The sequence below is a fragment of the Bacillus rossius genome, chromosome 8 (genome assembly GCF_032445375.1).
Source record: "Bacillus rossius redtenbacheri isolate Brsri chromosome 8, Brsri_v3, whole genome shotgun sequence".
Lineage (NCBI taxonomy): Eukaryota > Metazoa > Arthropoda > Insecta > Phasmatodea > Bacillidae > Bacillus > Bacillus rossius.
In genome coordinates this window covers 39,607,004-39,621,443 of record NC_086336.1, presented here as the reverse complement: position 1 = coordinate 39,621,443, position 14,440 = coordinate 39,607,004, and the positions used below count along the sequence as shown (strand labels likewise).

Sequence of the window (14,440 nt, the reverse complement as noted above, 5' to 3'; positions counted from 1 at the left end):
ATTTAAAACCATTGTAACCACTCAATCAAAATCATCATTCTTAAAAAACAATAATATATAAAAAGCGACAGACAAACCATAGATATGTAACTGTTCTTCATTTAATGATTAAATCTTATTCTTTTTTTCTTAATGATCCACAATATACAGACCTGAATAAAGAGTCGGTATACCAAAAATTTTTTTTATTTCAGAGCAACAGTTTCATGCATCCCATTATAACACTCATTAATGGAAGCCATGTGCCACATAAAAACCTACAATGCTGCTTGTATAATTTTCTCACATGCCTAGACATTCTCAAATTTTGGCCGTAAATTCTAAATTTGGTCACAGAATTATCACATTGTATAAATATTATAACTCTTGATTTAGAACATTATTAAGAACATACACCATTGTTGGTTTTCACTGAAGGTCATAGAGCAACAAGAATGGACAAGACAAGATGAAGACACAAACACACAGAAAAATAAGCCAAACTCAGCCTATGTACAATTTATCAATGCATAAACAGCACCGAAGAACTATCATGAAAGTAATATTCTACTAGTTTTCAAGGAAAAAAAAAATTCTATTAATTTTGTTTGCTCGGACATTACGTGGAGTTTTAACTGGGAATCATGCAGGACTGATTTTGATGCATGCTGTAAATATTAAAAAATACAAATCTTTAGGACACTGCTAGGCTCTAACCAATCACTGATTTTTTAAAATTAAAGAAATAGTTTAATGTACACCACTAAAAAAAGGTTACCTGCAAACTTGATATGTATGACTTTCTGATTTCTGGTTTTGTTTTGAAAATGTTTGTATAGTAAACCATGTGTTTGCTGTCATTAAATGTTTATTTTCATTCACTACTCACAGTACACTGTTGGTCACATACTTGCACACAAATCCAGTTGGTGCAAAACTTTTTTTTTTTTAAGAAGTGTATTTCTAAGTACACCCGCCCCTCAAAGTAATTTTGCGTGGTTTTGAAGTAACACCGCCAATACATTACGGCATGTTTTGAAGACACACGGTAATAGATTTGAAGTAGCGTTCTTTTCATTCTTCGTGGATTCTTGATTTCCATATGCAACATTAATAATATGACAAATCTTAAAAACATAGTTTATACTCTTTCTTTAATAGCTATTTGCTTCCTTCATTGCCTACCTATTTTTTGAGCCCAATTAAGATGGCAGAATAATTTACATTACGCAGAAATATTGCAGACGCCTGATTGTGTTCAGCCATCTCGCAAGACAGCACCAACTCTAGCGAGAAATGATAGTGTTATTTTAGTTTGTGCTGACCAGGATGCGCTAGTGACCAGTCATGCGGTTAGTGATTCATGTGGAGTTATGCAACAGAGTCAAGAATTATGTCTAGAGGTTAAATAATATTTCCTGTTAATAGAAACATTAGGTTTATGGTTATTTAATAGTATTACACATTCAACATTATTATTTTGTAGCTCAGCTATGTTGTTATGCCCAAGGCCTTATGTGTAAAAAATGCAGCCAATGATAATTTTTTAAAGTGTAATTTTACGCACAAAACTTTCTTTAAATTAGAGGTGGGATGATACCTCACTTTTGATACTCGATTCTGTATTGTTTTTTCAGTTCGATACTTTCGATACTCCAGGAAAAAATATTTTACTTTAAGTAAAAATTATTACAAATAAAATAAATTAGTTTTAAACTATATAAATTCCCTCTTTATTACAAAAATACAAACTGCAAACAACTTTAAATACTTGAGTATTCAAATCAATATAAAAAATAGAAGCGAAATACAAACTATTAGTCCTTTATTTTCCAGTACACTTTTTTTTACCGCGAACAAATGTAAATAAAAAGAAAATCAGAAATTTTTGCTTGTTTGTTTCATTTTACAAACAACTTTATGCAACATAACAATTTTCAATAAAATTTTAACGTGAGAAACGTATAATACAAAACAACCCGATCGTAAGAAAACGATAACAAACGGGAATATTCAGTTCAAAGATTAATGTTGGAGGTGGGCCGCAAAATGTATCAACATGATACTTTGTAACTGATACTCGCCTGTATCAGGTACTGCAAACGAGTACACTATTCAAGTATCAAGTACTTTAGTATCCGTTCAGAATTCGCCTGGAACACCAACACGGCCAATGTGCGCAGAACCAGATCGCAGATGACGGTCACTTGGGCGGAGCTTGTGAAAGGGGAGGGAGCGGCACGACGAATAAGGGATAAAGAAGGGAAAGAATGTAGGGGAGGAAGCGCAGGGGAAGGCGTTGAAGGAGAGGCGCAGAGCGAAGTTGTTACAAGTCGTTTTGTTTATTGTCCCACATCAAAGTACGCTCAGTGCGCAGTGCGTGCACCGTCTCGTTCAATAATAAAACTAATGAAATTTTAATATTAAAAAGTACATTAATACAAGATATAATATTTATATTTGTGCACCTAACAGCTATGAAAATGCAAATTAATTCTCAGTTGACACTAATAACAGATGTAATCAACACATGGACTTTCTTCTTTTGAAAACAATTAGTAACTAGTGTTTTCATACATTAAAAGATTATGATTTTATCAAAAATAAAAAATAAAAAAAAACAGATAGGTACATTAGTGAGCATACTATATCAATGTTTACGTTTCAAATTTTTCTTCAGATTAGTCGATGATGATTTATAACTCAGTTTTTGTTTAAACAAATTACAATTAGCAAATTCATTATTTTCCGTGAAAAAATTCCACACAAATGAAGTCTTTTTCCTGCACTTATCCATTCCTTATTTCACTATAAAGATACTAACTACAAAGCATGACAGCCCGCAACAATGTACATGGTAATACACGGCCAGGACGAACTGCAGTGAATGTTGAACTGATTGATACTGGCTGTATTAGGCGGGCATGAGAGTAACAGAGGTAGAGAATTACTGGGCGTGATAAATAATGTATCAGACACACCGATACCTTTTTACGCTGGTGATGACGGCACGGAGGATGTGTAACCTGTAACGAGAATGCTGATACCTTGTCGCTTCCTGGGACAGCTACTGCTCTATCTGATACAGAAGTATCAGATACTTGTAACAAGTACATTGCTGTATCAGTATCAGGTTGGAACAGATACCGAAAATTGCTGTAACAACCCACCTCTAATTAACACTTTTACCGAAACCCTGGTCTCACAGACCGCTAGGAAATTGTACATCTTAATGTTGGCAACATTAGTGGGACGTCTCGGGTCCACCTCCCTAGTACCTTCCCCCCACCCTCCCCTCCTACTGCTGACACATCCTTTGTTCAGTTTGAGTGCGGCACTTGACCTTGACTGAGCCCTAATCGTAAACAAACCGGTCTCCCTGACCGATGGTTTCTGTAAGTGTAGTGGTGATGCGCGGTCACACAGACCGAGGGTTTCTGTTTATTTTTTAACTGATTTCTTTTTTTAGTTTTTAGTTACGTTGTAGGATTTAATGTAGTGTGTATAACATTTTTAGGCTGAATCTGTGTGTAAGATATTGTTTTGTACTATGGATGAGGATCAGGGTGGTAGTAATCAAAACCGACCCCGAAGACGTTTGGACCCTAGTGATCCACAGTTTGGTGATATTATCCGAGATTTGTTGCATAATGACGTCCCTGACGATGAAACAAGCAGTGTAAGTGAACTGGACGACTCCGACGAAGATCCCGACTTCATTTTACCAGGGCGCGAAGGACAAGTTATAGATGACAGTTCTGAGGAAGAAGATGAAATTATGTTAGAAGAGGATGCTTTGAACGAACCAATAGTGGATCAAGCTAATCAAGCTGTAAGAGAAGTCTTTTTCATTGAAAGAACTAAGAAGACTGAGCTAGTAGTGCCAAACGCATGGACCAACAAGCCACCACCCCAAAACGTGAGAACACCTGGTAGGAACCTTATTAGGGGCTTACCTGGATTACAAGCACGAGGTAGAACACTCGGAAACCATTCAAGCAAAAAAGAGGTATGGCAGCTATTGTTTGATGACGTAATTATGAACATGATCCTGGCAAACACCAACATAAAACTTGAAGCAGTAAGAGCTGGTTTGTCAGTTACGACTAAAAAAAACAACTATAGAGATACAGACATTGAGGAGCTCAACACTCTAATTGGATTATTGCTGGCATCATCAGTTTTATCTTCAAATGAAGAGAAAATAACTTCTGTATTTACAAAAGATCCTTACAGTAGACCGATTTATTCAGCGACTATGTCCATCAAACGATTCGAGATACTTCTAATGTGTCTACGCTTCGATGATTTTAGAACACATAATCAAAGAAGAGTAACAGACAAAGCTGCTCCTATATCTGAAATATTTGGAAATTTCATTGAAAACTGCAAAAGATCGTACTCAGTATCTTCTGAGGTAACGATTGATGAGATGCTCGTACCTTTTCGAGGGCGGTGCAGGTTTAAGGTGTTTATGCCAAAAAAACCTAAGAAATATGGAATCAAAGTCATGTGTCTATGTGATGCTAAAACCTCCTATCTTCTAAATGCTTACATCTGCACCAGAAAGAGTTCTGATTCCGTGGGACTGAGTGAGACAGAAAAAACCCTTGCCATACCAACTCAATCTGTAGTAAGACTTTGTAAACCGATCGTAAACAGTAACAAAAACGTTACTGCAGATAATTGGTTTAGCTCACTTGAAGTTGTAGATGAGTTACTGAAAAGAAAACTCACTTACGTCGGCACAGTACGAAAAGACAAGAAGGCTATCCCAGAAGTATTTCTACAAGATCCTGTACGTCCAGTTGGCTCATCATTGTATGGATTTAGAGACAGAATTACTTTACTGAGCTATGTGCCAAAGAAAAACCGAGCTGTTATCCTCATTTCATCGATGCATCATTCAACTGAAACAAACAAGAATAAACGCAAGCCTGAGATAATAGCGCATTATAATGCAACTAAATGTGGAGTTGACATCATGGACATGAAGTGTGCTATCTATTCTTCGAGCCGGCGAACAAGAAGATGGCCAGTAGCAATGTTCTACAGAATGCTGAATATTGGTTCCGTAAATTCGTTCATCCTGTACATGAGCTACAAGAACTCTTCTCTTCTGACACGATTCGAGTTCATAAAACAGTTGAGTTTTGAGCTCATCAAACCCCATCTTCAAAAAAGGTTCTCTCTTCCAAGCCTCAACGAACCCTGAAAGAAGACATCAGAAGAGTGCTTGGAAATGACGTGCCAGCCGAAGAACGTAGAGGCAAGGGAGGAGACGAAGCTGACGCTGGACCGAGTGACAAAATGGAGAAGAGGAAAACCTGCAGTACGTGCCCAAGTGCAAAGAAAAGGAAGACGGCATACAAGTGCATACTTTGTTCAAAGGCTATCTGTCTGGAGTGCAGTAGAAAACTTTGCTTGGAATGTGCAAAGGAAGTCATCTCCTAAACAGGTGATGTTTTTATTTTCTTTGAACATTTGAAACACATTTGAAAATTCATTGAACATTCTAAAACATAATATTTTGATCTTATGATTTTTTTCATACGAAATAAATGTAGTTTTTGGCTCAATTGGTTTTATTCTTTCAATAAACACCATTTTTCATACTATATAGGGTAATTACCATTAAAACCTAATGGAATCATGGGTTATATTACCGTATTTACTCGTGTATAGCGCGCCCTCGTGTATAGCGCGCACCACGATTTTTGCAACAAATTCCAAAGAAAAAAATTTTTTTTCCCCATAAATAAATTTTACTAACATTTTGTGGTACCTGTTAAGTAATTACGTATGAAACAAATGATAATTTAAATTGATGTGTGGTGATGCGTCAGGAAAATACTTAAACTCTGCTGTGTAGATAGAAGATAATGAAGCGCTGTATAGTCACAACTGGTACGTGGACGGGAGGGAGGCAGCTTTGAATATATATACTGTATAGAAGTCGCGAGTGGATAGGATTTACTCTACGTTTTTCAGAAGCGTATGATGAGCAGCTTGGGAACTTCACCGCTGCAGTGCGCTGCCGTAATGCCCTGTATCGTCTTAGTTGTTATTTACACGTTAGAGCGCAGAGCTGTTGCCCGCTGTCATTCCCCACACCCCTCATCTATTATTCACTGCAGCTCAAGGTCATTCAACGGGAGGGGGAAGGGAGGGGTGTTTGAAGAGTTCGACACTTGTCTGCTAGGGACCACCACAAGTCGATGCCCTAGAGATGGTGGCGATTGCGGCGGTGAATTAACCAACTACCTCAAAACCGTATTAGAAATTTTAAACTGGGCTGGCGACTTCTATACAGTATATATATTCAAAGGAGGCAGGCAGGAACGTGACGCGGAGGACTAGATGACTCACCGGTAGCAGCTGCGACGAGGAAGCGAAGGAAGTGGGAGGGGGAATGGCGACAACATTCTCTCTCTCTCTCTATTTTATTTTACTAGCTGCGCTGGCTTTCTGTAGAGGGGGAGGTCTAAAAATAAACAAGAGACGTGTGAGCTTGCGCGCGCATGTGTGTGTGTGTGTGCTGTGAGCGTGTGTGTGCGAGAGACCAGATTGTGTGGGCGCACGCGCGTGTGTGTGTGTATGTGTGTGTGTGTGTGTGAAAGAGAGGCCTTGTTGCTTGTGCGTATGTGTGGGGGCTGGCCAGAAACGTCACCCGTCACCCGGCAGTTAACGACTTCCACTCCTCCTCCCCGCCTCACCCCCTCTTCTTTTTTTCCCGTGTATAGCGCGCATCCTTATTTTTTTCCTTTACTTGAGGGGAAAAAAGGGCAAGCTATACACGAGTATATATGGTATATTGAGGTCTGACAGGCCGGGGGTTTCGGTTAGTGGTGTGAGGCCTAGGGTTTCGGTAAAAGTGTTAATGTATGCACAAAATATGAGATCCGTGCCTTGGTAAAGAGCGCGCACCATTTTCATAATCATTGCTAGTTTGCACCACTAGTCTCGCTTGGTGCTGGCCATAGATGCTACTAGCGAAGTGCACAGTCTTCCTGATACTATCCATATCTATGGTGCAATAAAGTTATTTTCTTACTTTTGCAAAGGTAAACAATAAACGTTTTTCAAAATAAAAGCATTAAAACGTAGTTTATCAGGAGGAAAATAAAATTTTAAAAAAATTTGTGCATTTTATGACTTTTCCGCTTCGTAAAAACGTATGAAACGGGAAATTGATGATTTTATAAGTGTATGTTCCAGGAAAGTAAACCATTGTAAATATAGTACTTTCGGCGGGACCAAAATTAATCGGCGTATGACACGGAAAAATGTATGAAACGGGAACGTATCATCGAGGTTCTACTGTAGTTGTATTTTGTACGATGGCGACTCAAAACTTAATTCAATACAAATGAACAAGCATTCCGGTATCGAAAAAATGTATCGAACTTACAGTTTCGACACTTGATACTTTGCGATACCGTCAAGTATCGAAGGTATCGAGGTATCGAAGTATCGAAAATCCCATCACTACTTTAAATGTTTGAAATGTATTTAAGTGTATGACTAATACTATAAACTGACTTTAATGGGATCAGTGTCTTCATAAAATGGTTGGAAAACAAAATTATTTTGATGACATACTCTTTATGGAAAAACTGTATTCGATTAGCGCTGTCAAAATTAACACTTTATTTTCCTTTAACAAATTAGGGCATTATTTGGAGGGGACGAGTGTAAATGCAAAAACATTTTTATGCTAAAGATTAAACAGTAGCATTAATACAAAGTCAAATTGACTGACATGTACATACTGATCTCCTCTTTATGGAGCTGGTCCCCGCCACTCCACGAAGCCCCCTCGCTCCCTTATCTGCCTGGTGTGGGGCTCGTGCGAGTGCTCGCCGCAGCGCACCAGCACCGCGCCGTCGCACGTGTGGACGCGGGCGCGGCAGGTGGCGTGCTGGATGCACTGCCAGTGCACGGTGTTGCCGTAGCACCTGTTGATGCAGAACAGGTAGCCGTCGTGCACCAGCTGCGGTACGCCCTTCCTGCTGCGCACCATCTGCAGCCCACCTGCGGGGGGACAAGCACCGCCGTCAGCAACACTGTCCTGCTCAAGGCACCTGCACCTGACCGCTGGGCACCACCACGCTTCTCAACACTGCTCCAGACATCCGAGTCTGGGGTCCGTTCCCGCACTTTGTATTTTTAGAAGATTGAAAATGGCTAAAGCATGTTTTTTTCAGAATAATTTTCTAGGCATAAATACTCCTGGCAGAAAATCTTGAAAGTAAAGGGATTCGCAATTACGCCTACATCTCCGTTCATCCGCGACATCTCGTGTGATGGTTACCGCTCAAATTCCACAGTTGGCCCTGTGTGCACGACTAGAAGACTGCACGCCAGCCCCGCAGCCTCGCGTTTAGAGGCGATACCGGCGAACGTCATGTTTGCAGTACTGCCTCGACAACACAAATATACACCTGACTAGTTGGGCCCCTTTAAGTGTATGCTGGAAAAAAAAAAATGAAAACATTCAGGAAACTCATACACTGTAAAAGGATCTTTAATGTGGCATGTTCGGGACTACGGCCTTGTCAGATTAGTGATTTTGCTGGATTATCGAGCGTTAATACAGTTTTGGCTGGAATAATAAAGAACAGAGCTGTCAAAAAGGACGGACTGAGGGGGCAAAATCCCAGGAGACGGGGCACCAGGAGGGCCTGCTTGAGTTTGAAGAATTTTTTTAATACATGGGTTTACCCTGATAGGACAAAAATTACAAGGCTAATAGCATTTATAGTAAACCTTACAAGTAATATAATACGCACAGATCACGTTTACAGTTACGGCCACAGTAACGTTTCTTGTCCTTAGGTTAGTTTTAACTGCGGAGTTTGAAAAGATTCACATTAAATAATAGATAGGGGCACCGGCAAAATTATATGCCCCCCGACACCTAAGTTTCTCTCGATGGCTCTGCCAAAGAAACTTAGTATACAGTACAATCATATTTAAAACAAGCTGTTATAAGCTTCCTACGTGACAAGCAATACACATAAACACCGGGTGTGAACCATAAACGTGAGCAGCACATGGAGAAGCCTGTTTTTCAAGGAAAACAAGTGCCTCAATCCACCTGAATCACAGAACGTGCTGAACCAGAGAATGCTGTATTAAATATTGCCGATTTTACTTTTGATTTGTTAGGGTTTTATATCACATGGTTATGTTCAGGGGCTTAAGGTGTCGTGACCACCAAGACCATAGCGGAACTCCAAACCACTTGGGTACCGACTCGTTCGTAAATTTGAGTTATACTGAGATTTTGGGATTGAACCAGAGACCCTAACTAAACAAGTGTGACGTGTTATCGATCACTGCAACCAAAGACCCTAAACTCAAATACACATACTTTTATTCTGTGGCACCGAAGGTAATTAAATTTGATGTGACCAAATTTGCTACATAGCAAGATAAATTTCTGTTATCACGTCACACGTCAAAATGTAACTTAAAAAAGTGACTGACATCAGAAGAGATATTTGTACTGTGTTCTTGACAAACATAAAACCTTTGTTCTCTACTTTATCAATATATTGATTTTGGAAACTAATATTTGATTTCATAATAAACCCTTTTTATTAATTACAAAAATCTATCTTATCAAAAACCTTCAAATTAAACAATATTTTTCCTTCATAATGTTATCCCAACTCATATTTTCACACTATGATTTATCATTTGGAGAGGTGCTTATTATTACCAGCAACAGTTATTTTCAGACTTGATGCTGACAGTTAAAAATTGAACCACTATATTGTGATTCTATGTTATCAGAAGTAAATAATCAATTTAATTTATATATAATACAATAAAAAATTTATTCCAGGTACTAAAATACTATTATATTGTATAAACTGTAACATTATACAAAGTGTAACTTACCTGGTAAAGCAAAAAAATAAAAATAAAACTCTTCTTTTGAAGTTTTGCCACAATTACATATAAGTGGAATTTGTTCGCAAATACAAAACACTCAAAGATTATTAAATCTTGACAAATGTGGTATTTTTGAACAATTTGACCATTACTATGAAAATATTATACTAATTAAAAAAAAAAAAAACATGATAAAATGACAACCCACTCACATTCAGTATTTTAAGATCATAAAAACAGGAAAGGAAGAAGAGATTGGTAGTCAAAGTAACTAAGATCCCACTCAATCAACAGTTTTGATTAAAGCATGATTATGTTCACCTTTAATTTTAAGCTTGCAAATGAAATAACGATGTGATATTTTTGAAAAAGATTGAAGCCTAAGTGGATGATATTTCATAGTACTGTACTACTGTATCACTACATTACGCAGTTATAAAAAAACACAACTTCGAAGAAACTAAAAATCTTTCAATCATGAAGAGCACTTGAAATTCAAATTACAGCAGATTAGATTATACATTTATATGTATATTTTGCTTTCATAAAAACTACAAAAAATCTCTTAACATGATAAAATACATCCTCACAAAAAAATACACATATAGATAAGTTGTATACAGTATACACACGACTAGATAAAAAATATTTTTGCAGGCCCTTAAATGTATGAGTTTTCTTTAAAAAAAATTATATAAATATAATTAATGTGTAAACAAAACTTACAAAGTAAAAACATAAATGTAAAGACAACTTACCTAAATGAAAGTAGTTGATTAATACATATGTACTCGACTGTGATGAAAATTTAACACAATATTTATCTTCAGCAGCTGCTAGTGTCAAGAGTACGAGGCACTGGTTCTGAGTCAGTTCGGTAAATTAACAATTTTCAAAAAAACACATAAGCCACTTTACTAAGTAAATTGATAAAATGCAGCAAGCACAACACAAGTCGGATTTTTCCCAGAACTCAAAATATTTAATTTTTGGAATTCAAAACCTACCTGGTTGAAATGCACAAAATCTGATACACACTTGAGCACAGTTCTCAAGGTTGCCATATTATTATATAAAACACTTAAAATCCATTATGTAACACAGATCATCCTAATACTTGCCTACAACAGATATTTTGTACACTCGTACAGCAATGATTCATTTGATTTGAACATTCAATTAAATTGTGTTGTTCATTATGTTACTTAGAGCACAGTACAACTGATGTATACAAATTGCACCAATAGGCTTCTGGTCAGATAAAAACGTGTCATACAAAATCAAATAGTTTTCTGTTTCCTGACTGAAATATTGTCAGGCAAGCTTTACCTATCAGACAAGGTAGGCACTCAAAACTAAGTTCCAGGGATTGGAAAAATAGTTGTACGAACAGTAGTTTAAAATTTTAAAAATGAAGAAGACCTTGCCTGTAAGGGACATGCATACCTACAGAACGAAGATGCACACTCAGCATTAGAGAAATGAGGATGGTGTAATGAAACATCTAATAAAATAAAAAAAAACTAAAAAGTTACAAAGCTACGAAAAGTTACGACACACGATGAGAAGGGAATGCACTGAGCCAATAGCTTACGCCAGCTGCATGTCATTATTCAGAAAAAAATGCATTGGATTTGGTCAAAGAATTCATTACTGATACATCATAGTAATGTTCAAAATGAATTATAATTAAATACATGGTGAATCAGATAATACTGTCATAAAGTTTTAAAATTGAAGAGTTGAAAGTTAATCTTTTCTCTTGTTCATGGTGCCGTTTCCCTCAAGCCAGGTTGTGTAACATCAGCGAGGGAATGTTGGTCTCCGCTGGGCTGGAAGGAATGCGAGCCTTGCGGGACATGACCACGTTTCAGCCCAGCCAGCTGATGCACTGTTGTGCTACTGGCCTGGGGAAATCCAGCACAGGCACTGTTTGCCTTTCTTTCGAGGCCAGCTGAGAAGGACGTATTTTCTGCGCATCCGTTTTGCGTGTGCGACCGTCTGCGCTGCGAGTGTCGCAATCTGGCGGATGGGTCTGTGACTATGTGCATCCCGGGTGCAGCCGCGTCGTTGCCGCGTGACCGGATTGTTTTGATAAACTTTTCGTGTTTGAAAACTTCCCGTCAGGAAGCTTTACCATAGGGGTTTCGGGGACAAGGAATTGGTTTATAACAGGCTCAAATGTAACCTCAGAGCCGTAATCCCGAGGCAGACTGTCATTCTGCCCGGCCGCGCGGTGAACGTTGATTGCTGGTGAGTGAAATGGCGTCCTGATGACGTCTACGTCTTAAGTTTTCCACACAACATGGCTTTTATAAATGTTAAATTCAATTTTGGCTCTGAATTTTTCCTTAAAAATTAAGTGGTGTAAATGTAACTTTTGAAAATGTCACCTATAAAACTTTTAAGTTTTAGTTAGTACTTAACTGTAATGGATCTCTGTAAGTTTTGATGCTGTGAACCCTATCCAGTTGTTTAGTTTCTCCAAGGTGTTTCCACACAATCTTAATAAATAAATTTTATTTTAAACTACCAAATCTGTTTCATAATTCTGTATTCCTTTAATGAGAATAACTGTTCAGAAAAATTTAATTAAGAATTTTTTTTATAACTAACGACTTTAGAGTCAAGATGATGCAAAAACAACTGAACAAGTAAATTAAAAGCACGTTGACAAACCACAAAAACAAATAAAAAATGCTATTTAACATAAAAATAGTGGTTTAAGTGTACTTGAGTTGGTATTTAGAAGAAAGTTGCAAGAAAAAATAAAATAAGAAAAGTTCAAAGGTGAGATATTTTTCACTCCGACACTTACTTCCATTCAACATTGTAAATTTTTTAAAACTTTAGCTTATGTATTATTACAAACAAAAAGTAATTTTAAAGATGTTGATATTACAAAGCTACTGCAATCCTAAACAGTTCAAACTCAAAAACATAGATATAAGGCAATACAAGCAACACTGTTTCAAATAAAAACTCTTTAATAATTACAATACACATAAACACATTAAGAAATGTAAAAAGTAAGCAAAAGTACAAATGAGGAAGCAGAGAGAAATTTATACCTTGTAATTTACAAAACATTTTCTGTTAATTTTGCAAAACCAGAAAAAAAAAAAAAAAAAAAAAAAAATTAAAAACACAAATTTATTTCAGTGGTGTAAAGTGAATTATTTCAGAGGTTAAGGCTGAAATGTTAAGAGTTAGTGCATATAACTTTTTTTAGAATGCGTGTTTAGATATATACAACTAGAGAGGCTAGTTGTTTGCTTGGTAAGTTGTTAGGTTTGATTTTTCAGAGGTTTTACAGCACTGTAAATGCATAATATATATATACTGTATTTGTTAAAAAAAATTATATACAAAAAAGTTTCTGCCGACACGAATGTGTTTTGGACATGAATAAATTGAATCTTCAATCCACAACGAAATGTGTTTATGTATTAGTTACTCACAGGATACTTAATTATAACATTTCTGTCATCTTGACTCAATATCAGTCTGTTTACAGAGTGCCTCTTGTGGCAGCTTTGAATGATTATGACAATGCAACATTGTCAGATTGATTTATCAGCACACTACTAAGAACTTCATAGTTTTGTTTACATAAAGATATCTTCAAGATTTTTTCCACCGTTGTCTCTGGCTTGCGGAGCCCTCTTTACATTGTATTGTTTGATCGGCAAATATCCAATATAAAAATCACAAAAGACAATTTTGTCAAATAATCTTTGTGTTTGTAGACTCTTATTCATAAGCTTCTCTTCTCTTTGCTATAATTGGATTTATATTTAATAGCTAATTTATTTCCAACTAAAACCATAGAAGACTGTTTCAAGTTTCAAACTGGTTGCTGCACATCAGCATGAACTGAGTGTGCGTACGAGTGGCATTTTGTGCACTCAAAGTGGTCCTCCTTCTCCACACCCGAAGAAAAAAGGTTAGAAAGACCTGCGCAAAACGCATAATTTTTCCATTGCAATGTACGTAATAATATCAGAGTACTGAATATACCACAGCCAAGAATATACAAGCCAATTTTGGTAATGCTATCACCTCATATGTATGCTGACTCACGAAGTGAGATGCCACATCAAAAACATTTCAATAATGTCCGCCAACTCAGAAAGAAATTGACTTTGAATGTGGTAGTATCAATATATGCACTTAAGGTATATAAATGTACTGTTTATATATGCACTTAAGGTATATAAATGTACTGTTTTCACATTTGTACAAGTGTTGTAGATTTAATGTAAGTTTTACTGCATCTTACTTTCCATTTACTATAGACTATACCATGGTTGGCAATAATGTTGCAGGAAGACTTGTTAAGAGTAAACAATAGTCCAAATTACTTAAAGAAAATTCTTTAACAGACACCTCAGACATCAGGTTCTTGAGTCAATGCTACAGAAGTGTTGACAGCTAACAGAGACTGCATGGGTTGTTCTCTATAAATGTCGTTGAGCAGTTTATTTGTATTTTTTGGCTACGCAGAGAAAGACTTGTGTTTATCCATTATGAATTCAGTTGCCATCCTTGACGTCAC

The 14,440-nt window shown here is 36.9% G+C and overlaps 1 protein-coding gene across 12 annotated transcripts in view; it reads right to left on the bottom strand.

The window, feature by feature from the left end:
* LOC134534775 (protein tramtrack, beta isoform-like) overlaps window positions 1-14,440 on the bottom strand; it is a 76,264-nt gene that overhangs the window by 24,896 nt on the left and 36,928 nt on the right. For 2 of the 12 annotated variants that reach the window (XM_063373341.1, XM_063373343.1), the window contains exons 6-7: window positions 10,641-10,718; window positions 7,752-8,013 (exon numbers count right to left, since the gene is read on the bottom strand). The exons of 5 other annotated variants lie outside the window; for them this stretch is intronic. In XM_063373341.1, the coding sequence (XP_063229411.1) occupies window positions 7,763-8,013; window positions 10,641-10,718 (329 nt within the window). In that variant the 3' untranslated portion in view covers window positions 7,752-7,762. Of the gene's footprint in view, window positions 1-7,741; window positions 8,014-10,640; window positions 10,719-14,440 lie in introns of all 12 variants that reach the window. 5 more of the 12 variants (XM_063373342.1, XR_010075538.1, XR_010075537.1 and 2 more) reach the window with 5 other exon arrangements.